This window comes from Cygnus olor, chromosome 13 (genome assembly GCF_009769625.2).
Source record: "Cygnus olor isolate bCygOlo1 chromosome 13, bCygOlo1.pri.v2, whole genome shotgun sequence".
NCBI lineage: Eukaryota > Metazoa > Chordata > Aves > Anseriformes > Anatidae > Cygnus > Cygnus olor.
The window spans coordinates 9,159,393-9,185,358 of record NC_049181.1 but is presented as its reverse complement, the minus strand read 5'-3'; the positions used below and the strand labels follow the sequence as shown (position 1 = coordinate 9,185,358).

Here is a 25,966-nt window from a genome sequence, read left to right as displayed (position 1 = left end):
TCTGTAAACAAATTCATCTCATTTCTGTGGATGGAGGAAGTTGCCACACCATGGCAAAACATGCTTTATTTCCTCATGTAATCTCACATAACAGCACATACTGCTCTGAAGACTGAACGTGCTTGCAAGCATTTGTTTAGCACAAAGTTCATTCTGCAAAAGCACAGTGATTTTGCAAGAAAGTGATTGTGCTTTCTGTGGTTGGGAAATACTGAAAGGCAAATTAAGAAGCCCTGTCCTGAAGCCATTTTGCCAGATTGCTCTCTTGCTCTAGGCAATGCCTTAGTTCCTCATTAGTGTCTTCAAGAAAGCTGAACACTCCCATTAAACTATTATGTGCTGGTCTCTATTTTAGAAACCTCAGTCCCATTAGAATTTTACCATCCATGAAAGTCTCTTAAATGCTCCATGACTTATCACAATTCTCTGCTTTTGCAATCCACTTGGCAGCAAGAGGACACACCAAGCAGGAGCTTGGTTCAAAGGGAGAAGTGAGGCTCTGATTGTGGTTTTGGATATTACCTGGGAAAACCTAAGCAGGGTAGAGAAGAGCAACAATTCTATCTTCATAAACTCTTCCTTTCTGTATGCTCTGATATCTGTTAGTTGGATGAAATGGTATTGTTTTTATCTGTTTTTAAGGAGTAAGATACTATGTGTACCTTCTTGGAGGTTGCTGTGTGGATGAAACATTGTTCAAGACCCAGGCTGCTAGCCAAGATATTCAGTTCCTTATTGATTTACAGTGAATACATTCCAGTTAGGAAACAATGGACCCTACTGAACAAAGTTCTGTAGATTTGCTTTTTTTTTTTTTTTTTTTCCTTGTTACGTCCTTAGTTCATATAACGATATATCAGATTTCTTCAAAAGAAGAAAGAGGCCACCTAGTGACTAATTACAGCCTGCTGCAGTAGAAAACTGGAAGGTATGAAAACAACTTCAGTGCACTAATAATGTTATTTATTTTTTAAAAAGAGAAAGACAGTTGGACATTGAAAATCAGATTACAACCAGCTGTGCTTTAAAAAATTTAACATGTCTATTTTTGGCGTGGATCTCATGCTCATCGTAAAAATAGTCAGATTTGGCAGTTTGTAAGTTACTGAAAGTTCACTGTGGCACTCAGAAGAAAACCATTTCTACTCTACCTGGTAACTTTACTGACGTATTTGTGAAAACTCCACGACCCCACAGAACAATATCAAAGCTGAGTCAGAGGTGAAGTGTGATTGAACAAAAATTTTCATAAAAGGTAATTGCTGGTGCCAGACCACCTGCTAGGGTGCTGCAGAAAATCCCTGTGGATTGTTCTCATCTATGTGCAGAGATACCACCAGCACTGCAGAATCTTTGGCTTCCTTTTTTTCAGCAGTGAAAAAGGATCCACAGCAGTTTGTCTTACACAGACAAATTTCCCTCTGTCTATATTGGCTTTTAAGGGAGCCTAAAGCTGTAGGTATGGTTGGAGAAGGGTCTAAGTTTATGTTTTTTTTGAATTAATGTTTCTTTGTTTTCAACTGGACATACTTAAGTTTTCCTGCATTGTCTGTACGAGGAAATTGGGCTCCTAGCTGTCTGTGCTTAATGTCATTTGGATGACTAATATAGATGACATGAATAGCTCCCTAAGACATGTATCAGGTGTCTCTGTTAAATATTGATCTTGCATGCTTTAAGTGTTTAGGCAGGCTTCCAGTGACACCCTTACTTTCAAAGAGAATTTACTGTATAGTATGTGCAGTGTAATCTCAATACCTGCAATCACATTTTATTGTATTCAAGCAGTATCCTGAAAATACCTTCTCCCTACAAATATTTCCTACACACATCAGGGCTTTGTTTCAGCAGTGTCTCCAAGAACAGAGAATGCTAGCCTCGGACTACGGAAGACATCAGATGTTGCCCATATTACAGTTCCAGGGTCATGTAGTGCCTGTATGGTCAGTTTCATTTTTTTTTGCCTACCTTAACAAGAGTAAAATTCTGGTTTACCTGTCATCTAAAAAAAAAAATCTACATAGAAATGAAGGATAAAACAGAAGACAAGGTAAGATTCCATCGAAGACTATGCATTGATGAAATCAGCTTTGACCTGTGTTTGAGGCATTTTGCTGCAGGTATAAATTGTTGTTTTCCAGACCGGATGGGAATAGCAAAAATAATAATTTAAAAAAACAAAAGTTGCATAACTTTGGAGAAAAACACATTTAGAAAACTCAGTGTGACTAACTCAACAAATATGAATGTTACTTTATACCTAAATGAAATATTTCAAAGGTTTTGAAAATGCTTGTGGCAGTTTCCTGTGGCAATTCCAGGCCTCTTATATATTTCATTATAAGCTCTAATTCAGTCTGGCACCCTATGTGAGTACTAAATTAATTTCAGAGCAAAGCCATTTGTTTTCTATTTGCTGGAATATAAGTTAGTCATAATTTTAACTCCTTTGCTTGGCTTTTATGCCTCCTAGGTATCTGGTTCATATCAAGTCTATTCCAGGTGTTTTGTTAGATATGCCCTATGTTTATGAATAGTACAGTTCATGTAGGCTAATGTGATGTAAGCTTAGGAGTTTTTTTTGTTTGTTTGTTTGTTTTTCTATACCTATCCGAAATTCCAAGATCTGAATACAGGAAGGATATTTATATTAGCCTACCCTTGTCTCCTGCAAAGGAATCTCGTGCAATAATTTTTGCTTCAGCCAGTTCCTGTGGTTGAACTCAATCAGCAGTTTTCTACCTCTTTCTATATATGAATCCTAAAAAATGTCCTATGAAAGTGCAAGACCAAATGAGCTATAGGAGACTGGTGTTTTGTAACTGTTCTTCGTAGACCCTTATGTATCCTTTCAGGTACATAATACATTCTTTGCTGGTGATGATATATCAGGGAGGAAGTGTTATTTTTTTTCATTAACTTTACTTGAAGTCAGCAGCAGACTGTATGTTCATGGCCCCTTCCAGAACACTGTCCAGGAATAATACACTATAATCAGAGCGTAAAAACAGTGTGTTTGACAGTGTGTTCATTGCAATGAGCAATACCCACTTTGGGGAATTTCTGGGCTGCAAGGCTGAGTTAAATAGTGAAGTCGTCCTTTCAATATGTACAGTCACAAACAACAAATTTGCCATGCCTTTATGCTGTACCTTTAACCCTCTTCTATATGAAGCAAAATGATTCCTTGAGTAAATACATGCCACCTGGCAGATTTATCAGCAGCAACCTTTCCTTTCAGAGTGCTAGCTTCTGCTGCAGAGTCCTCTGGTATTTTCTGTCTTGTGCAATCGAGGAAATGTTCTTAAACACTTAGAAGACAAGAAGTGAAGGAATACTCCAGAGCTTTTCTGATAAGCTTCAACATTCCAATAGTATTAATGTCTTATCTTTCCAAACCTGAAGAAATAATACAAATAAAAATTACACGGGGATCAAACACACACACAAATTGCAGATTTCATAACGGTTGTGGTTTTTTGATTTCCAACAAAAAGAAAAGTTAATATTGAGAAATCTGATGCCACCCATCAGTCTCATTCACTGCAATAACTCCTGATGAAAGACAACAGCACCCAAATCTTTGCTTTGCTTTTCCATTTTTGCCCTTTGCTTTTCCACAAGCCTATTGAAGCTGGATTTTAAAAGCTCTCAAGTCAGCATTTCAGATGTGAACCTGACTGTCCTTGCCCTGAATAGGGATGGAGTTAGTCATCATTGTTAGTAATGACCTCATCAGTTCTTTTTTTTTTTTTTTTTTTTTTAAAGCTTACCTTTTCTATTTTGCAAATCTCTGGCCATCTCTACTCATGCATCTTCCTAGCTGGCTTACAGCTCTTACAGAGCTTTAGCACTGCATTCCTCAGAGCAGAGGTTAGATTTTTGTGTCTGATCTTGTCATTTGTCTCCTGTGCCATGACTACATTCTTCATCCTGATATTCCTTGGTTTCAGTAGAACTGGTTAAATTTTATTTTTGTTTTTCTTCTGATAGAATACATGTTTTGCTGGCTGATTTTGATCTAGTAATGCAGCCAGTTACAAATGGCAGGACCCAAATGTTGGTTGTTTGCCTTGTGTTTGTTCCAAATTTGTTAACCTTGTCTTCCTTCCCTCAAATCCCATTATACAAATGACCAGGGTAGTGCTGGGATGCTCCTGGCAATTGTCTTTCTACATTATTTTTTATTGTTGCCTGATGTAGGAAAACTATTGGTGTTTGTCCAAGAATTTTGATCTAGTAGCTTTTAATGGGTATGCTCCTTTTTCACAACAGTCTGAACTTCTTGTGTGAGTCATAAAAAGCAATTATTTGTATAGGTGTAACTCTGTAAATGTTCCCCTAGGTCCCCGTAGGGATTGCAGAGAAAAAACTACTCCCAAAAACTATGCCATGAAAAATCTATAATGTACTTCCTGAAGAACTGGTCAAGTATTGCTCTAGTGTAATCCTCTAACCTTTTTGCTGCAGGGCTTAATCCTCTGAACAAGCATTTCTCTAGTTCTCAGCAATGTATTTTAGGACACCGTCCCACACAGTGTCAGTGCTTTATTCTTTCTCCCACCAGGCGGCATATTGGACATTTTACTGTCACTTGTTTAGATGGTGAGAAAGAAACTGTTGTTGGGAGCAGCTGGGAGGGGGTTGGGGGAAAGGCTGCTGTTGTGTTTATCTTTGGATGGATGGAGGGAGAGGGACTGCTCAGTATTTGGTTTTGATCTGGCATCCAGCATGTTCATGGCTTTATTCCAGTTCTTCGGATGCTTTGTCTCATACAGTCCCGAGACTCTGCCTGTTGGGCAACAATTTTGTTGCTCTTCTGGAGCACAGCTATCTTGGAACAGTCCAGCTGGAGCACAGAGTAACACCAGGGCAAAGGACTATAAGTCTGGCATCTGCCTTGGGCTGTTGAGTGGTGAGATCTGCTCAAAGCAGTCTGGAAGGGGTGGCACTCAGCAGTCCATGCCTGGCTGCTGTGCCATGCCCAACTGGGAGGTGTCCAGAGGCAGCTAACAAGAGCTGTGCTCACCAGTCCAGGCGTTAGGAAAGCCCATTCTGATCAGACTGCCTGTGATACCTGGACCAGACCCAGATGAGTGGGAACATTTTTTCCAAACTACAGCTATGTGCAAGTCACTGAAGGTACAAAGAGTGCTTATCAGTTGAGAAGTCTGAGTGTAGAAGCCTTTAATGGAAAAACTTTCCTATGCAGGAGTAAAGTTGTCCATGTTCTTCTCACTGTTGTATTATAATGGGTAGATTGCTATGCAAGTCTCAGTGCACACTGTGATAAAGTGTACCACAGTCACCGAGACAGGCAGGCTGTGGGGTTTTAACTTTCCTGAAGTGCAGGACCATCGGGAATTCCTGAGAGGGGGTAAATATGGTAGGTTATGGGCCTGGAAAGAAGGAGGAAAACCCAGTCTCACCTTTACTTTCAGTTTCAGCAGAAACACCTTTATCTTGAGGTGAAATCCACCTCTCCTTCCTCCACCCTTTCAGTGAGGTCACTGTAGCTAAGGAATGTGCTTATGAGTTTTGGGAGAGAGAAAAACAACCCCCTCCCACACCCAAATATAGCCCTCAGAGCCTACACTGTCCTAAGACTTAATAGCATGTTACCTGCCAGTATCATGATAATTTAATGAGAGATTAAACAGAATCACCTGTTACTAGTAGCCCTCCCCATTCTAGTCTGGGTCTGCTATCAGCTTCTGAGAGGCTGCCAGAAGTTCAGCTTCATTGTCTTGAAGGGCTGCAGAGATGGACATTCCTCTTGTACATGGTCTTGCTCATTCTGCCCCCAGTGTGATCCCTGAGCAAGCATCAGAGTGCAAGATGACAGATAGTTAAGCTTTGCTTTCTGATAATGTTCTGTGTTGCCAGCATCCCACAGCTGATCAGGTCTGGGGATTAAATTCTGGGGTTGAAAATACAAATCTTAGGGCAGATTTGCTGGTGGATGATCGGAAGAGGAAGGTTAAGGAGTCGTAGATTTTGGTTGTACAATGGAGAAGCCACTGCCTCTTTCCTCACTGCATTCATACCCTGAAACAGATGTAGCAAAGGCTCTGGGCTCTGCTTGTCTTTAGGCACATCAGTTATCAGGACTGAAGTACACACGTACCTATATATGCAGCTTTTTGGAATAACCACACATAAACTTTAATACTCTAACAGTCCTACTGATAAATCAAACAGGTGCAGGGTTTTGAGTTGCTCTGCTCTACATAATGCTATAGAAGGATAACCTTTGGTTACATACGTAGCTTGGTCATGTCCTCCCTGTTTTATATATGAGGAAACAGAAAGATGAAATTGCTCTCTCAAGCTGTGTGTCTGCATTCCAGGCATATGCCAGCCTCCTACAGGTTCACTGACAGCTGTAGGTGCAGAAAGAAGATGGAAATTGGCCCGCAGTGTGTTGTGTCAGACTCAGAATGGGTGTTCTTAGTTTCATGTTTGATGTTCTGTCTAGCAAGCCATATGGTCTTTGTTTACAAAAATGTAAGAATGCACTATAAGCCATGAGAAAAGTGAAACTGCCACTAGTTCCATTTATTTCACCTGATTTTACAATGTAATAAAAACAAACAAACAAACAAATTTCCGGTCAGTTATGACAGCAACTGCAAGAACAAGAATGATGTGTTGTTGCTTGTTTGTTTCATCATTTCTAACATTGTAAGGCAAATAATTTATATAGAAACATAGAACTGGAGGCACTCTTTAATGAAAAGAGCCACAGCTTTTCATAGCAGTGTGGTAAATACAAAGATAAAGTTATGAAGCAAATAAAACATCTAGTTCAGAGGATTTAGTTTGGCAACTGTCACTTGTTTTTAGAGTAGTTTCTGAATTCTCCTTTGAAACTACTGTGGGCATGGCATTACTGAGAGCTGCCCATGCCCCTTACAGTGAGAGCAGATGATCAGTTCTTCACAGGTCATTCTTTATAGCACTTGTCCTCTGAAATTCCCTTGGGTTCAGTCATGTGCCTCAAGGGCAAGAGCAACTGTTTCGGTATTCCCCGTGGGAACACTAGGGCTGTCTTTTCCTGGAGTGATGAAATCCTGATCCTGCAGTGCCAGTTCTGTTTGCAGTGCCCTGGTGTGTACTTTTGTTTGCTGTTCCCTGGCTCTTAAGTCATTTCCACTCATTCAAGTTGGGTTATTACTACACTGTGGAATTCCAGTTCATAAGGGAAAGAATAGCTTTAACCTGAATATTATTTCTAGTCTTTTCCTCATTTATTTCCTGGGCACCCTCACCTTGCTCTCTCCCCAGCTTTGGCCTTTATACTGTAATCTTCTGTGACCTTTAGAAGTATTTCCTTGCCAAAAGCCAAATAAAAGTCTCCACACAATAACCGTTTCTTCAGTCAATACTGAACTTTAAACAATCTATAATGACTGTCTCGTTTTGTTTTAAACTGTTTTCTGCCCATAACTGTGTGCATTGTTTCATACAATATTCTTGATCAAATACGATTCTTTACCAGATTTCTAATCTATTTAACGTATTCTATGAAAGGTCACAGTATTTTGCCTAAAACAGATTGGATCTCAAATTCAGGCTCTGGGTTGTGGTTCATAACCCTGATTCTGAATTTGTCCAGTGGCTCCACTTTGGGATTTAACCTTGTTTCCCAGTTGTTGGTCAGATAAACTGGCTTTCCCATAACTTTTCAGCCCTTAAAATAATAAGGGAGTTTATAGTCTTTCCTCTATACACAGTCTCAAGAACAATTTTCAAATCCAAAATTTACCTTGAGTTATAGTCCTGATATCTGTTCTGAAAGCCAGTACAGAAACTGAGTACAGAAGTCAAGATATGCCAGGAAGGCAGAGCTAATGCCTTTTTAGATCCCAAGTCCATACCGAGTTGTACCTGGCAAATGAGGCTGACCTCCATATACCTCATGATACAGTCAAGGTCTTCTGCCTCAGAGGTTTATTTCTGATAGTGTTGCTGTCAGACACCATCCCAGTCAGAAAGCCTATATCTTGAGAATCCAACGGAATAAAATTTGGGAAGTTTGTAATTAACAGTGAGATTAATAACTAACTAAACTAGACAACAATAAAACTTCCCGATTAAGAATGCTTTAGCAGCTTGTATAAGACATTTCTTCTTGTTTACACAATCTGCTCTCAGTAGTGTGTGATCTCATATCATTTTTATAGTACTTCAGATAAACTCTTTGATTATATTACATTGACTTAAGTTCACTTGAAGTTCATTTAATGTTTTCACTCCAAATACCTACAGCAGAAACAAAAATCAACAATCAGAAGCAGAAACATAACTAAAAGAGCAAATAATTAAAGTGTATCTGATGTTGTTACATTTAATAAAACAAGATTGAGACTGATACCAACCCTGACCCAGATGCCACAGTGAAGGTGATGAAATATAGTACAAGAATGGGTACTGCTCCTGCATGAGCTGACACCGAGCACTACTAGATAGTTTTAAAGCCTCCTTATGTTTCTGTGGTGAACCCATTCCTGCTGTCCAAATTTCTTCAGCAGCACAAACACAAAAAATGTGTTCTCTGCCTGATGTGAACAGTGTATCACTACATGCTCATGTGCTTTGGTTGTCACCATGCTATGGTAGGACTTTTTAAGTCAATGGTGTGAGTACTTTTCCATGCACGTTTCTGCAGTGGCTATTGATGCAACTAAGGGATCTGCAAAGAAAGGAGATTACTTCTCCAAGGCCAAGATAAGGAGCATTTCATGCCAGATATTAAACTTCCTCTACTAGATATCCACTTCTCGATACTCTCTGGTACCAGCTGTTCTCCAGTCCAGCTCCTGCTCACCCACTGCAAAGGCATCCAAACAGCAAAGTCCAGGCAGACAGCAAATGAGAAATGGAAGCTTCAGTAACATCTGTATTCTAATGCAAGTGACTTCTAGGGTCTCTCATATTCAGTATGATTTTGAACACATTATTTTTTGATACACAGCCTTTCTAGGAAGAGCAGTAAGAGGAGATGAAAATTAAAGCAAAAAATGGTTGAACCCCTCTGCTGGCACTTATGAAAGAACATTGCAGTTTTAGGGGCAGTGCTGGGCAGGGAGAGGAAGATGCTGGAGGGAGTGCAAGGAGAGATTGAATTGCAGTTGTGAGATAGATTGCTTGTGTTAATCAACACAAGAGATTGCTCTTATCCACAGAGAAGGAATTTACAAGAAAGACCCAAACAATAGGTGAAGTCCTACCTTACTTAAATCAACAGATTATCAACTGTGTGTGCATGGTTCCCATAAACACACAGGATTTTCTAAGCTAGGAGAAAGTTAGTGAGTTTGATACTTTCATACATTGAATCTTCATAAAAACCTATTTGAAAAAAGAAATTTTCATGTTAAACCTCAGCACCTCCATGAACAGCAGGGTTAGGACCAGTGTCTCCAGGACTCTTTATGCCTTAGAAAAAGAGGTTTGCAAACTGTCCCTGTCCAAGATCACCACCAGTACCAAACAGGACAGTGTAGAGCCTGTCACAGCCCCTGTCATCCACAGCTACATCAGAGGCTTAAATAGAGACCTGAAGGGCCCAGAGCTGCCTTTTGTGCCCAAAGCTGGGACAGAGCTAGCTCTTCTGCATCCCATTTGTGGTTTTACTGGTATGCAAGGATGGCCTTCAGGAACAGGGTTGTACAACAAAAACTTGCAGCCAACAGTACAGAATGTTTCCCTTTACCAAGTTTGGGGATTTCCTCTCATTGCAGTGTAAGACTCAATCTTGTTTCCTGGTTTTCGCTTCAAAGGCTCTCATGCTGTGGTTTACAAGGCTTTGTTGACATGACACATAGACCTTTGTGGTGTGATAACTTACCTTCTTTCCTGAACTTTTCAGCAGTTGGCCTTTACTCTGTGACTGCCACAGGTGGGACTACACACTAATCCTTTTATGCAGTCTCCCTGGTCTCAAGTATATGGAAGGAGAGGGCTTGATAAAGGCTTTGAGTAAACTCCTTTTGGCTAAAACAGAGAAGGAAAGATTATCTTGGGTTATATTTGTGTCCAAACTCAAACCACTTGTATGTAAATAAATTACCTTCCTCAATGGAAGTAACCTTAAGGAAAGTTTAAAAAACCTTCACACATTTCAAACAAATCAGCCAGAAAACAAAAACATAGCCAAACAATTGATAGTATCTGGGAGTTGCCTCTTTACACAGCTCCAAGTCAGGTTTTAGAGCCTCCCACATTTCCACCTGCCACAATCTGACAGCACGGTGGGTGACTGAGAAACAGAGTGGGAAAAAACAAAGCAGGGACTCAGCAGGAGAAGCACTGCACGCATTTCATACCTTCCTGTGGGGGTTATCTTTTGTTCTGTGGGTTGGCAAGCTAGAATAAATAGATCTGGGTGGCACAGTGAAGTTGCTGTTTCTAATGAAGCACACCTCCTCAGTTCCTTCACTTCTGAGTATTTTAACTCCACGGTGTTTGTGGGGGTGATGGCCATTGATGGAGGGTGGACAGGAGTGCTGGAGGCTGTATTGAGTTTCATAGGACATGCACGGTGGACCAAGGGCCAGAAGTGTGTCTGGGATGTTGGATGCCATCTCCTCCCACCTGAGAGCACAAAGCTCTCAGCAGGGTTAAGGCCTGATGTGACCAAAAAAAACCACAGCTTTGGATAAACACAATCATTTAGCTCAGAGTGGACTTACAGGGGTGGAGGCTTTTAAGTTTTCATGTGTTCAAGACTTGCTGGCAGTGTCAGGAATATAACTGGGGGAAAAAAAAAAAAGAAAAAAAAAAAAAGACTTTAGCCTTCCAGTTTACATCCTAAAAGGTATGGCTTATATGGCAGGAAGTAAATGCAACCTTAAAAAAAATTAGCAATGCTTCATAGGTTCCATGTAGTAGTTTCTGTGAAAATATATATAAAATATATAAATATATATGAAATAATTGTATATATATAATAATTTGATTGTTTTGGCAACTACCATAGGAACCTACTGCATCCCATTTGGGAGGCAAAACAAATTTTAAGTAGCCTTTTGGATTCTGATTCCCCACCTGGCCTGCTGCTCTCTTTGTTCATACAGAAATCTTTTGATCTGAATGTCACTGCAAATAAAAAAGAGAAGAGCTGCTCCATCTGTTAGGCATTGCACCTGACAGATGATGGTGTAGTTTAACAAAGAATTAGAACAAGTCTGACATTTCCTTTCTGATCTAGTTTAAGCCACAGAAAGCATACTAGACATGGATTATTTTTTTGAGCTTTTTAAAAAGAGAAACTAAGAAAGAGGATGTATAAAGCAGCTATAATGACAGAAAATAAAATACTAAGATAAATAAATGTATTATATTTTTTCCATTTTGAATGAATACAAGAATTAAATCATCATGTTGTCTTGCAAAATCTATGTATGTCCTTTGACTACTAACTTTGGCCAAAATTGCTATCTGTATCTTTTCTATAAAAAGAAAGAAGGAAAAAAAAAGTTATTTTAACAAAAGTTTTTCTTTTTTGAGTGAGACTTTACCTCTGTTTTTATGCATGTGTTTTGTCGTAAAAAGAGCTGAAGAGAGACAGGAATAATAAAATATTTACAAAGAAGTGTTTTGCCGTGGGTTGTTCCTAATGAGTTTTAAACTGTAGTGGCATTTTATCTAGACACTGGCTCTTATTCATAGACACAACCAAACCATATACATGGCATTTCTAATACTGAAATGTTGCTATTTAATAAGCTGCCTTATTCTCAAATACCAGTGAAAAAGCCACTTGTTAGAGCAAAGAGACACATTTGTCAGCACTTGACCAGTTGCCCTTCTCTGGGAGAGGGCACACTTAGCCCACACTTAATACAATATACTTCGAGTCAGATGTCCAGGAAAGAGTTCTCCAAGTTATCACTGAATTTTGAAAACTTGGTCAAGGAGAAAGACTGGTCCCATCATCAGGAAAACCAACCTGTTTTTTCAGTACTGTTAAATCAGCTTGATTTCTTTAGCAACAGTAAACACAAGTAATCCCACTACAGAAAATAATTGTCATGGGGAAGGCAGTGACAGGGGATGGAAGCGTCATGCTGCAGCTCCTAGCAACCAGCATCACACCCCAAGGACATTCTGCTTGCCCAGCTACGGGCACCCAGCCACTCTCCTTGCCTGGGGTGACCACTGAGGTACATGTAGGCATAACACCTGTGCCTGCCCTGGCCAAGAGGCACTGCTATAGAAGAAGTTATCATTATGTAAGCACTGAATTTCCCTGGATGTAGTCTGGCAAAAGATCTGCCCTAACACATTGCTGAAGTGGGAGTCTGCTATCTTTGGACAACCATGTTTGCACCATGCCCCAAAGAAAAGAAGGAATTTTCATAGCAAAGAGCTATGAGATGTATTGTCTTCCTGAAAAACTGAAACATCTGGGAGACCAAAGAAACAAACAAACCCAAGTTCAAATTCTTAAATGCCATCATTAAATTCAACAAAGTAAGGATAAAAAGGTAAGAGGGAGGTACAAGGGTGAAGGGTGCTGTGCCAAACAGTGAGACTTCTCTTGCAGCCTTGGCACAAGGAGGTGTGGATGCGGGTGACAATGGGTAATTTGCATGAAGCCACCTGTCAGTACAAGGCGTGACAAACAGAAATGGCCGTACTTAGCTGCTGTATGAAGTGGAGTTTTGGTTGTAAAGTTTGGAGAGAGGGAAAAGTCCAAGGCTACCGGGAGAAAAAAAGACGAGAAGAAAAGCTTCTGGAAGAGGAAGAAGTAGGTATTCATGTAAATGGCTTAGAGGTCATCTTGAGTGTGACCAGTGTGACTGACATAGGCTCCAAGCCTCGTGTTCGTTTCAGCTTTGCATGTACACAAGCTAAGCCTGGCATCTCATTAAAGGGGTGGGGAATTAAGGTAGTGTTATTCAAACAAACAAGTTATACTTGTTATCTTCCTTCCACAATTAAGCATGAACTTTGTCTCTTTCTCACCATCCTGCTGTGAAACTGGAATTTCTGTTGTGATTGTATATGGCTCAGGTATTGTGTATGTTGGTTAAATGGTGTCTGGGTTACATATCAGTCAGTCCAAACTGGAAGAAACAGGAATAGATGCACAAGGAATGGGCTGAAGAGAGAAAGGGAAATAGCTAACACACACACACACAAGCACACCTTATCTACTGCATCTGTAAATTCTTCTTCATTTATAACACAAAATAAGTGTGGTCAACAATCTTAGAGGCTGGCAGATTTCAATAAAAGTGAGAAATTTCATATTGCAATCTCACAAAAGAGCTTTTGAAATAGATTTAAATCCAGTGAGGATACAGGAGATATACCTATTTTAGGTAGACCTGTGTGGAGTCAGGAATTGGACTCGATGATCCTTGTGGGTCCCTCCCAACTTGGGATATTCTATGATTCTATGATTCTAATAAAGGTTCATCTGGCCAAGGACATGTCTGGGATTAGTCAGTAGCTGATTAGTCATTCAGCAAAGAAAGGAATGGATTTCATCCCTACATCATTTCATATCAACTTCCAGCTGTCGGTAGTTTCAGGATCACCTATCCAAGCTGAATACAGATACATGTACAGGTTCCACCAGCAGTGCCTCAGAAATGCATTCCAGCAAGTGGGAAAGGCACAGGTTAAGCTAACATCGTCCATGAAGGCTTTCCTAGCAGTTAGGTCTCTTCCTGTGAGTTTAAGCAGTAGTTTAGACTCTAATGAGGTGGTTAGATGAATTGAACCACAGTGTGCTCAGTACAACGATAACTATCCTGGAGGACTGCATATAAATCAGATATCACAGTGGTTAAAAAAAAAAAAAAAAAAGTAATAATAATAATCTTGTGTCTTTCAAGGAATAGAAATTGCATGAGAAATATTTGAGTCCTTGTCTTGCTAAGGGATTTTTCAGGTGGTGAATGGGATAGTCTGGGAAGAAGACCTACTCTTTCTTCTAGGTCTTGGAATCAAAATGAACTAACAGTTGTATCTGGAGAACATTATTTACAGTTTTACACCAGATAAGACCCTGGTTTTGATGAGGAAGTGTTGATGGGATGACCTGTATAAACCCAGAACATTTGTCTCTTTCTGTAACCACCTTGCTAGCTCTAGATATCTCCTCATAAAACTGACATCTGACTGAATTTCTCCTTAGCACAGCATTTTAAAAATGCAGAAAGCCAACGATTTCCATAACACCTCATGAAAAAATATCTCAGTATTATTTTATCCTATTTTGTTCCTTGGGAAGGGGAGTCCATTCTCCCCAGAGGCAGGAGGCTGGATTAGAGGTACCTTCCAGTTCAAGTTATTCTGTGATCCTAAACAATGCATTTCTTAGTTCTGTGGCTGGAGTAATAAAAATGCTCAGGATAAATTGAAAGGAAAAAAAAAAAAAGAAAGAAAAAAAAGAAAAAGCAGGTGATAACTATTTAAAAATGTTTTGAAAAGAAAAATATAAAAAATTTCAAAAAGGTTTATATGTTTTAGCATTTTTTTTTTTTGGAAATGCTCAAGCTCTATGTTGTATTTTAGAATTCTTTTGTCCTTTAGACATTCACTTCTAATGAATTTGGTGTTTAATACAAATGTTTCCCATCTCCAGCGACTTCCTCCTAGACTCTTTTCTTACTATAAAACTAACTAAGGTGACTTAATCTTCTGCAAATATAGTTTAATTTTTGTCTCCTCTGGGAAACTACCTTCAAACATTAACCAAAGAATTGCCCTAATAAATAAATGTATTAAGGTGACAAAACTTTAGACTTGCTGGCTCTGCTTTATCACCCTGCTGAGATCAACAGCTTTTCAAATGGCTGGAGAATGTGCCTCATCTGTTTGGGCTCTCATGTAAACATGATGCTTAGATTGTCCTCAAAGTTTGCATACTTGTCCTCCCCTCCCTTTGTCTCTGCCTGTGCTTACCCACGTTCAAAGAAGCCTAATTCAGACTGGAAGAGGTGCAGAGAAGGGATGTCAGAATTACCAGAGGAACTGAGATGTGACTCTTAAGAATTTGGTTTATTTATCTTAGGAATATCAAAGACTGACAGAAGATATGATAGGTCTTAACAGACAGGGTGAAAGGAAAGATGGGAGGAAAGACATGGGCTTTATGGACATGGGAGGATAACAAAGAAGGAAAAGAAAGCTAATTAAGCACAACAGCAGTTGCTAAGAAGTTAGATCTTCAGAGGTGTCTTTACCTTTGAACGTTGTGGAATAGTGCTCTATTTGGAGTAACGGGGGAAAACAATGGGCTAAACTGAGGTTTGATCATTTTAAGGAGAAAATGGGATGACACTACTGTACACAGCGGGACCCAGATCTATCCTTCCCAAGACTCCTGCTTTGGGTCTTCAGACACTGCAGTAACCCTTCCTATTAAATAAACTGATTAGGATAAACCCTTTCAGAGTATCCATTATAAGCACTCTAAAAAGTCTATAACTTTTTTATTATTATTATTTTTCTTCTTGCTCTGAGTCTGTAATAAAAATGCTTAATAGTTTCTTTTGGTAAAGAAGATACAAGTGCCAATCTGGTAAATATCCATAATATATTGGAGCAAAGATACCAAGTTATCTATTTGCAGTATATTTTATTGTTTGTGACCTTAGTGTGCCTTTGAAACACCTGACCTTGCTCAGAGTGCCACGTGGCGATAGCATTCTTGTGTTTGCAATCTTTATCTTTCTAAGTGAAAGGACTAAAGCACATGTCCATGTCATTACATATATTGCTTGAAATATTCAAATTATTGGATATGTTATCTGGCCTTGATTTAGGCAGACAAGGAAGAACCGGTTCTAAATATTTATATACACACCTACCCGCATAGTGGTAAATCTGTATGCCAATGTGACAGATTGAAATCTACTCTAGGATTCAGTTTTCTCTCATCCACATCCGCTTTAACAACCAATGCATGCCCGTAGAGGAAGTGTATTCTTTGCTAAGTGAGCCAATGAAAACTAAAAGCCTAATTTATTAGGACACAATAAAATAAATTTATCAGAATTTTTGATTGAACTGGTATAATCAATAGTCTTTTAGTCAGTGACAGGAAAATGTTTCACAACACCATCAACCTCCTTGTAAACTTCCTGAAGTTAATAAGTTGAAACATCTAGTTTAGTGTCTCAGCCAGTTATTGACGCACAAGATTAAGCCCCAAGTGCACGTCATTTGAATGTAAATGAAAAACACTGTCTTCCCATCAGTTAAGCATGTGGGTAAATGCAACCCACATCACCTCATCTCACACACTCTACCAACAGTGTTTCCTCTTCTCCCCTGCCCCCATTCTGGCAAGGAAGGATAGTAGTTAAACAAGTTTGGACACAAAACTGTGTAATTTAGCCTGTAAAGCAACACTGTATAGGAGCAAAGAGCCAAGAAATGAGAAGCAGTGAAACATGAAAGAGAAAGCCAGCCCCTTGCTAGAAGGATTCATGTGTTGACTCTTCTAATACCAGTGTCCAGTTTAGTATTAGTGTCATATTATGCTGCATATGTACCTGGGGCCCTTCTTCAGTGTCTTGGTGAGGAAGGAAACCATGATTTACACTCTAAGAAGATTCAGCTAATGTTTTGCTTTAGTTCCATACATGTGTATCAGACTAGAAGTGACCAAATCACATGCCGAACAATTCATTCTCTTTGGAATTACACTCCAACATGAAAGCTCATTTTCTGGGGAACAAAAAACAAACAAACAAACAAACAGCAACAGCAAAAAGCCAAACAACCAAACACAGAATCACAGAATCACAGAATGTTAGGGATTGGAAGGGACCTTGAAAGATCATCTAGTCCAATCCCCCTGCCAGAGCAGAAACACCTAGATCAGGTCACACAGGAACGCGTCCAGGCGGGTTTTGAATGTTTCCAGAGAAGGAGACTCCACAACCTCTCTGGGCAGCCTGTTTCACAAACACACAAGCAAAAACAAAACCAACCAACCAACCAACCAATCCCCCCGCCCCACACACATGCAAAAAAAAAAAAAAAAAAAACCACCAACAAAAAAACAACAACCCTCATTCCAGAGCAGAAAGCAAATTTTCATGTAACTAAGTTATGCCTTATGAGACTGCCTCCTATACAGAAAATCTTGTATAAATAAGACTGGCATGTCTTCCCAAAACTGGATGTTTGCTGACAGCATAACAAACATATCTGGAAAGAGTACTGGTAACATTATGGTTTGGTTGATGTCTTTTACTAGAATGGCTGATGTCTTTTACTAGAATGGCTTTAAATGAAACACTATCTTGAAAAAGCTGTACAGCAAGAGTGGTCTGGGATTAATCTAATTCCTCAAACTACAACAGCTAAACATAAAATCTTACATTCTGCACATTAATAATCAATTTTTAATTTTTAATTGAAAATTTACACTAAAGCATTATTTTTTTAAATGAATCTAATTTTTCCATACTGCAATAGTTATTTTTGAAGTGTTTCTGCCCAGCTAGTTTTTCTAATGAGTGTCATTCTGTAATCATTCTCTAATGTAAAACAACAGGATTCAAGGCATTATGTCTCAGGACATTGGAAATCCTATGCATTATTTCAATATTCTTTATTAATGGGCACAAAGTATGCTCAGCATAGTTCTGCTTTCTCACAGTGAACAGCATGCTCACATTACACAAACTACTTAAAAAGGTTGTTGCTGGAGTGTTTTACTAATTCTTGGAATATCAGCTCAGATATAGTTGGAATCAGATGGAGTAATGGAGTAAAGTTTCCCAGGATGTTTCCAGGCCTCCTGGCACTACATTTTGTTGTTAGGAAGACAATCATGTTTCCTGATTGTCACTAAGACAGAACCTTTAATAAAAATTAAAACATCTAAAGACTAGATTATTTAATCAATACAGGATGTCTCCTTTTAATAGCTTGAAAATACATTGTATTTTAACTATATACCTCAGGCTACTATAATATAAAATTATTCCTACTTCTGCTGGTATAAGAGGCTAGTGTAAAAGAGTATATATGAGAACAAACGTAATCTCTGTGCCCACAGTCTTTAAAGTAGACATTCTGTAAACTCTGGTGCTTGTTACTACTTTTAACATCTTACTGGCTACCAGAACTCAGCAACAAATCTCCACAGCCTATTTACGCGGTCCTAAAAACAGTTTTATTTGCTCAGTGCCGTATGGAAGAGTCCTGGAGACTTCCTTGTCACAGACAGCAAATCTAGTTACCTCATGCAGGTTTTAAAACTGTTTGTAAAAAAAAGTCCAAAGACAGACATTGGCAACAAGAATTTGAACACAGCAGAGGCATCACAACCAGATTTTGACTGTAAATCAGAGCATTTTTCACAGCTAGTTTTCTGTGGATCAGTATTTGCTATCAATCATAGATTATATTTCAGCTTTTCAGGGGCTACTCAATCCCTTTTTACAGCAGTCACTGTTGCTAGGATGTGCCCTGGTGTTCTCTGCCAGGTGCATAAGTCACGGTTATTGTGTCTTGTTTCATTACATGAAAAGGATGTCAGCTCATTTTCTTACTTTGCATTCTTGCACTCCTGTGCAAACTTTTCCCCCTCTCTTGCCAGCCAAGGAGAAGCTTGTAATGAGGAGTATGGGACATTACAGGATTGCCAGACCAATGTTACGTAAAGAAACCCATGACTAAAGAAAACTGTCTGGATGAGTGCCAACATCTTCTGTTGGCAATTGCCCCATCTTGAAGGAAAAATATCTTTGTTATATATATATATATATATATACACATATATATTTTTGTTCAAACATTAAAACCAGCTATGAAAATGCAGGTTCTTTGAGGGGGCAAAAATCATAGTCAAAAATGTAACACATTATATATATATACATATAAAAATTAACCTCTTCAGTTCTGAGGTAAGGAAACTAGAGTGTATATTTTCATCCCCTGGATAAAATATTTGTAGAAGTGGGCATGCTTTACACTGCAGAGTAACTGTAACCTGGTGGAAGCAGGTTGTTGGCATCATGTGCACTACCACTTTTACAAAATCTGCAGAGCAGAAATCCACAACGTTCTTGTAAACTTCTCCCTAGATTTAGGACTCCAAGACATACATTTTTTATGCTAGTTGCAGGAGAATTATATCCTTTAATGTTTTCTTACATCTGAAGTAAAAAGACAAAAAAGCGTTCTCATTGTGCAGTGATAATCGCCCACCCTTGCACAGAGGAAGACATAAAGCTCTGTTTGTTCCATCTGAAGCTCTGATCCCACACATGTTATGGACACTGAAATGTTGAAATGAAGTGTAAATGAGTCAAGCTGCAAGGAAAGATGGATTTTACACTGCATAATTAATAGGAAATTGTATCCTGAGAAATTCCTTTCAGATGTACACCCACACTTAGATATCACATCAGGACTGTACTCTGTTTCTCACCTTTCTGTACATAATTAAAAAAAAATATGAAAACATTTAGCTAAGTAATTGTTGTTATATTGTCCCTATAACTTTGTTTGGGGAAGTATCATACATTGTATATTGCAATGGATATTAATGTGTAAATCCTCTCTTCTTTTCCTTTTATATTCAGAATTGTGTTGTTTTAACAAGTGATTTTATGATGTTATTACTTAATGTGAGGTTGCTTTTGCCTACATGAGAAGTTCCACTGATTTGATCAGCCATTTCTGAGAGTATCTATAATCTGCAGGAATAGATAGCACGCATAGGAAAGCATTGATGGAGGCATTTCCCTTCCTAAATTGTTATGTATGGCTAACAGACTGGCCTCTATTGTGAAAGAAAACAATTCCAAGGATAATTCCCTGAGAGATCACATAACAGTACTGTATCTTAGTGTGCAAAGTTACATGAATGAACGGTGGACAGAGTTGAAAGCTTTTCTTCTTGCTTTATGGTAGTCAAAGCCTATACCTCAAAGCCTTACTGTTAGGTAGAAGTTTCTCAAGAATATGGATTTATGTTATCTTCTGTGAAAAGCTGTTTGTGTGTAACCGTCTGGCTTTGCTGAAATATCAGCACTTGATACTGATATTTCAGTAAAAAATTGAAAATAAAACTGTTCATGAGTGATGTATTTGGTTCAGCATATTTGAAAACTAGTATTGTTCTCATTCATAGGCTTTATTTTACTCAATTAAAAATGACTCCTTAGTTTCTACTGGTCACGCCTGTGGAATGTTTCCCAAGAGGTAAGCCATTATATTCTGACACCTATGCACTCCCTAATCATTAAGTTCTGATTATGGCACCCTCCCAGGTTTTTGTCCTCCTGGACTTTGTGTCTTCCCTCTATTAGTTATATCTGTTATTATGACTTTAATGATACTCATCCAAGGTTTTGCATCACACAGTGTTTCAGGTGCTCAAAGACAAGCTGCATGTATTTGGAGCATCCCTACAGGATGTTCAGGGAAGGAGCAGGTAGGGGCTGGCCTGGTGGATCTCAGACAGACCTAGATGCTAGTTTGGCACCAGGCTCATTCGTCTATGGAAAGATGAGATTCTCTGGGCCATATATAGCAGCAGAACTGGGGAAATTAACAGTCCTGGTCTGCAAATGCGGCTATTCACTGCACTGAAGTGACTCTGAAGCAAGTCAGTATTTCAGCTGTCATTTTTCAGAGGTTTATGTAGTTGATATAAACACCTAACCTCTATTTAATCCTACCTTGAACACCCTAGGTTTTTTTTGATTGTTTTGTAACTTAATCTAGTTGGAGCTCCATGTTTCAGAAGTATCATATTCGTATGTGACAACTTCAGTAATATGTGACAAATCAACAAGTTGTCAGGAACTGTGACTTCTAATGTGTAGACCAACTGCTGTAGATAAAAAGCTGACAGTCTTGCAAATAATCTTGAAAACACCTTGATTAATTCAGGGGATGGAGACTTGCTATTCCCTTTTGAGTAGCTGGGAGGATGAAGTCCTTTTCCTGAATCTGTTTAGTAAAAGATCCATAGTACAGTCTTTCAGTTTTGCCACTATATTTGAGTTTTTCTGCCTTATATATTTTTTCCCACATGCATATGTAAAACATCACAATCACTACCTTTATTAGTGTGTATTCTGCTAATTGTAGGTTGCACCCTGCTAAAAATACCTGAAGGCAAATTTGCTTTCCATACAGTTTCAAGCCTCCGCCTTCAAAAATAAAAAACGGATTTTCCTAGTAGTGTGACTTAGAAGGGTTATACATTTTGCATTTAGGGCACTTTTCCAGCCTCTCTGTTGTGAGGAGATAAAAGAGTTGACTTTCAGCTGCTGTTTGGGGTATGACAACAGACAGAGGCAAATAGTTCAGCAGAAGTGACCTTGCTGCACTTCTCAACTCTGAGATGAATCCAGAAGTGTTAAGGTTGAAGAAAAATCTTATCAAGGAACAATCTTTGCAATTTGGTCAATACTGATCTTTAATATGATTATATAATGCAGAATAGAGTGTAAGTCTCTTTAAAAATATTGTGGAAATTTCTCTTAAGACAATGCCACTCCTGCAAAATAAAAATATTTCATGGAAGTATGTCAATTTTGCTAAAAACTTTGATGGAAAAATCCTCAAATGATTCAAAGTTAAAACAGATTACTTAATTTGGATTTTCATTCTTTGTTTCTAATTTCCATTTTATTTCCCCTAATTTCTTTATCTAGACTCCTTACCAATATTTAATATTATACTAGTGAATAAAATTCTTTTGATATTATTGAAAACTTTCAATACTCCCTTTCTAAGTTTATGAATCAAAAAATCTTAGAACTTCCATACCAGGAGATTTTTAATGAAAATGAGCTTTTGGCTGTGAGATCCAGACTGAACAGAAGTTAGCTTCCTAATGACCTGCTGAACAGCAGAGGCAAAAACCAACCAACCAACCAAAAACTTCCAGCTGTGGTTTAAAAAAAAAAAAAAAAAGGGCACAAAGGCCATAAAGAAACAACAACAACAACAACAAACAAATAAACAAAAAACAGATCCAGGAAGAAGGATGTATAAAAGAACATCTCCCTTTCCCATGAACAAAATCTCATCCCTCACCCTGAAGGGATCAGCAGGGCTGGAAGCAGAATATGCTGCTCTGTTTCAGTTGTCTGACTCACGCAAAATGTTGGATGGAGGCCATTAGGATTAGGCAAGCGAGTATTGGCCAGAGGACTCTTAAATAATTATTTTCCACTCTCTTTGTGTTCTGTTACAATCCCTGACAGCCTGCTTCTGCAAGTACCTCTCTGCAGCTGCAGATGGCTACTTCAGAAAAACAATGGGTTTCATTTCTTGAATTTGCATAGCCTGTGCCCTCATTAATACTATCATCATCTCTCTCTCTTGTTTTCTGTGTAATTCTTGCTGCACGTTCCTTCCAGGTATAATCCCACCTTACTTACAGCTGGCACACAATGAAATAATACATTTCTCACCTGATGGAGAATGCTGTCTTGGTTTTGTTGGTTACTTGATCATTGATTGACTTTTTGATTTTTTTTAATTTAGTGGTAAAGGTTCTTCCAGATCATCTGCAGTCCAGTTGACCACTAAGATCACCATCTCTTGGTCTTTTAACCAAGGCTGATACTTTCTTAAACAAAAAGTATTAATTTAAGTAAGAATTGTCAGGCTTAATTTTGTTCATCTCCGTAGGAGTAGATAATCCTTGTTACTGCAGGAGCCAACTGCCTAAATCTGCTTTACCTTGTCTGTAAGTTTATGGTAGTCCCTTCTGGCTTTCTGTCTCTTCTCATCTAGAGTACAATGTGGCTGTGGAGGTCTGGATTGCAGTAATTATGTGCTGGTGAGAGATGGTTATATGGTTTAGATGTGACATCTCCCTCAGGTCCTGAAGACCAACTTTTTTTTTTTTTTTTTTTTTTTTTTTTTTTAAATCTGGTTGCATGTGTTACTGCCATCTGGTTACCTAATGTTAGTCTGCAGCTGTGGAGAAGCTGCTGCAATGATGCTGGAATAAAGGAAACATGAGGAAGCTGTTTCTGTCAGCCAGCAAATACAGATATGCAGTCCATCACTCCAATTTTTGGCTTTGTGGGAAGGTACCAGCATCCTTGTCATGACCATCTAATGCATGCTGGCACATACCTTGTTTTTCCTAGGTGTGAAGCAGGTTCATGACACCACACTGTATTTCATGGGGTGAATATCTTGTAGCTGAATTTACAGGTATACCAAAAGTTAATTTCTATAATAGAGAGCTACACAGATAAAATGTGCTAGCTTGTAGGCAGCTGGACCAGTCTGCCAGCTTTTCACATAGCACCTTTGTGTACCATTGGTGTGTTTGCCTGTTAGCTTTGCAGAATACTGGCAATTATTCCTGCATTTGGTCTTTTGCTTATTTTGGACTCTCAGCTAGGGCAGACATTATTTTGAACTACATGATTCACATCTCACAGAGTCTTAGAATGGCTTGGGTTGGAAGTGACTTTAAAGACCATTTAGTTCCTGAGCACCTCCAGGCATGGGGCATCTACAGCTTCTCTGGGCAACCTGTTCCAGTGCCTCACCACCACAGCTCATAGGTGGACACTTCCATATTGTTGCATTAAAGCTCAAAGCAAGTGGGAGTGATACCCAAATAGTTATTATAAGTCCAGTCGTGTTCAGTGTACTGAACTATCACGATTATGGATGCACAAAAAATGTAATACACCCTCAATCTAGTTGCGTTCCATGAACTACCACAGCCATACCTAAAAGAGTTTTGTTGCATTCAATGTGAACTACCACAGCTAGATTAATGAGCAGTGCAGTTTACTAAAGCAACAGATATACAGGTTTTTTGGACTGTTGGTGATAAATTCACTGTCTGCAAAGCACGTGCAAATACCAAAAGTATGAGTAATACAGCCTAGCTACAAGCATGTTAAAAGATATGAAGCAACTCTACAGAGATTTTTAAGTTTCCCACACATATGCAGCTGCTTGATCTTTTCTGGATGGGAGGGAACTTAATCCAAGATTCATGACCATTTTTCCAGGACTATAGATGCCTGCGGTCTTGCCATCTCTATACTGTAATTGCATGGACCAAGGCCCAATGGCCAGTCACTGTATTTATTCCTTCTCAACAACAACTGTATCCCCTGGGACAGTGTGCTCCTTGGTGTCACTGTTAACACTGTAGGAGATGTGTACAGCTAAGTCCCATGTTTGGACTGCATCTGTTGGTGAATTTTCAGGTTTTCTTGCAGCATTCACTCTTGTTCCTCCTTGGATCACTTTATCCTAGAGAGGACTGCCTGCCTAGTACACATATCAGTAACTTCCCTTTAGTGCTTCAGTGCAAGGATTACTGCTATTCTAAAGCCACTGCTCCTGTTCACAGAGTGGATTTTCTGGTCTTTAGCTTCTGCTCATTGGCAATAGGAATGGTGAATTCCTTAGCATTGGTTTTGTTTACTGAATCAGTTTTGAATATGTGTGCCAGGTGCCAATGCTAGTAAGCATTGCTATCGTGGAAGATATTAATTAAGAAACAGAGTTTAATCATCTTGTTCTTAAATAAGCATACCAAACACTTCTACTTCATTGTGAGAGCTGTGTTGTGATAGCTAGAGGCCATGTCCAACCTGCGATAAAATCACTGGTGCAACTGAATGGAAAACATGGGGGATCTCTCTACTCCCTAGGAACTGCCAGGATTGTTTGCAGTATTGTCAGTACATTAAGGTTATTAACAATATATATATTTTTAAAAAGTTAGATTAACAGAATTCTCAGTAAGTTGAGTTCATAATAATTCAGGAGTGACTTTCCAAGGTAAAAGGTGACTTAGGTACCTGCTACGCTGCTGGGCAGGAGGTGGGATATCTCATCTTTGCCAAAGCCAGGCTGTTATCTCTGTATTTCTAACTGAGGCATTCCAATGATAAGTGGCTCACAGGGTGCTTGGTGGGTGGGGGTGGCTATGCTAGCTGTAAGGAAGCAGCCTTCAGGGTTCAAGCTTGATGGTCTCAACCTCTAGTAAATGCAGATCAAACTACTGTGCTATTCAGCTGCATATCTAACACACAGGCAAAATAAAGCTCTGCTTCAGGCACAATTCTCCCCTTTAACTATGCTCTTCTCTCCACTGATCACCCCTGGAATGTTGACTGTTCTGTGATTTTTATTTCTCTCTTTAAATACAAAAATGAATTAGAAATAAACATTCATATAGTTAGAAACTGAATGTATCCCAGGAGCGATACCTCCAGTATAGTTTTACTTTTAGTCATCTTGAGTTACACAGAGAAAATGCCACAGTTGGTGACTCCACAACATTACAACATGCACTTAATCCTAATAAGGAGGGAGAGGCTGTGGCTAACAGGTTGTTTTTCATCTCATTTTGTTTCTAAACAAGCTGATAACTAGTTCTGAATCATGAGTTTGGAAGAGAAGTCACTGCTTTTGTCAGGCCCAGCATTGTTTGCAGGAACATTTTCTTTTCTACCTGGGGAGTTAGTAATCCACAAATACCAGAATCCAAACCAAAGTCATGCTATCTCATTTTATATATTCCATACTCCTAACTCAAATCAGGATTGTCAGAAAGGTTATTTTAGTTTGTTTAAATCAAATTGGCTTTGGAAAGATCTTGCCTGATTTCTCGGTTTGTCCTCAGGGAATGTAAATTCTGTGTTGTTTTGTACAGAACTGGTTTGAAGCTTGGCATTTTGTGGCTTGACTGTTTGAATCCACAATTCATGGGCAACCTGTCAAGAGCATTTTCTTGATTCGCTTATTTTAATTTCCAGAGTATCATGCCAGCACACTAGACTTGTGCTTACTTTCTGTTCAAAAGATACAGTATTCTAGCATCCGTCTAGTGGCTAAAATAGAAGTCTTCTACAGAACCTGCTGCACAGGGTGTTTTTTATTTTTTATTTTTAAGTAAAATCTGATTTGACCTTCCTATGATTCAAACACTGTCTCCCACACTTCTCACTCCTGATACAGCTCTTACTCATGG

At 38.9% G+C, this 25,966-nt stretch overlaps 1 protein-coding gene and 1 long non-coding RNA gene across 5 annotated transcripts in view; one reads left to right on the top strand and one right to left on the bottom strand.

The window, feature by feature from the left end:
* Nucleotides 1-2,285: 2,285 nt before the first annotated feature.
* LOC121077418 lies at nt 2,286-12,432 on the bottom strand. 3 transcript variants are annotated; one of them, XR_005824024.1, is made up of 4 exons: nt 11,957-12,432; nt 10,698-10,737; nt 9,854-9,999; nt 2,286-3,399 (listed from the first exon to the last, which is right to left on the bottom strand). It is a non-coding gene; the product is annotated as an uncharacterized LOC121077418 (long non-coding RNA). The 3 variants fall into 3 exon arrangements; XR_005824025.1 differs by lacking the exon at nt 2,286-3,399 and adding an exon at nt 3,410-8,265; XR_005824023.1 differs by lacking the exon at nt 2,286-3,399 and having other exon boundaries at nt 9,077-9,999.
* The window catches only part of SLC6A14 (solute carrier family 6 member 14), a 29,663-nt gene continuing 16,111 nt past the window's right edge, over nt 12,415-25,966 (top strand). The window contains exon 1 of one of the 2 annotated variants that reach the window (XM_040572658.1): nt 12,415-12,757. In XM_040572658.1, coding sequence (XP_040428592.1) covers nt 12,638-12,757 — 120 coding nt within the window. In that variant the 5' untranslated portion in view covers nt 12,415-12,637. The remainder of the gene's footprint in view (nt 12,758-25,966) is intronic. The other variant, XM_040572661.1, reaches the window with a different exon arrangement.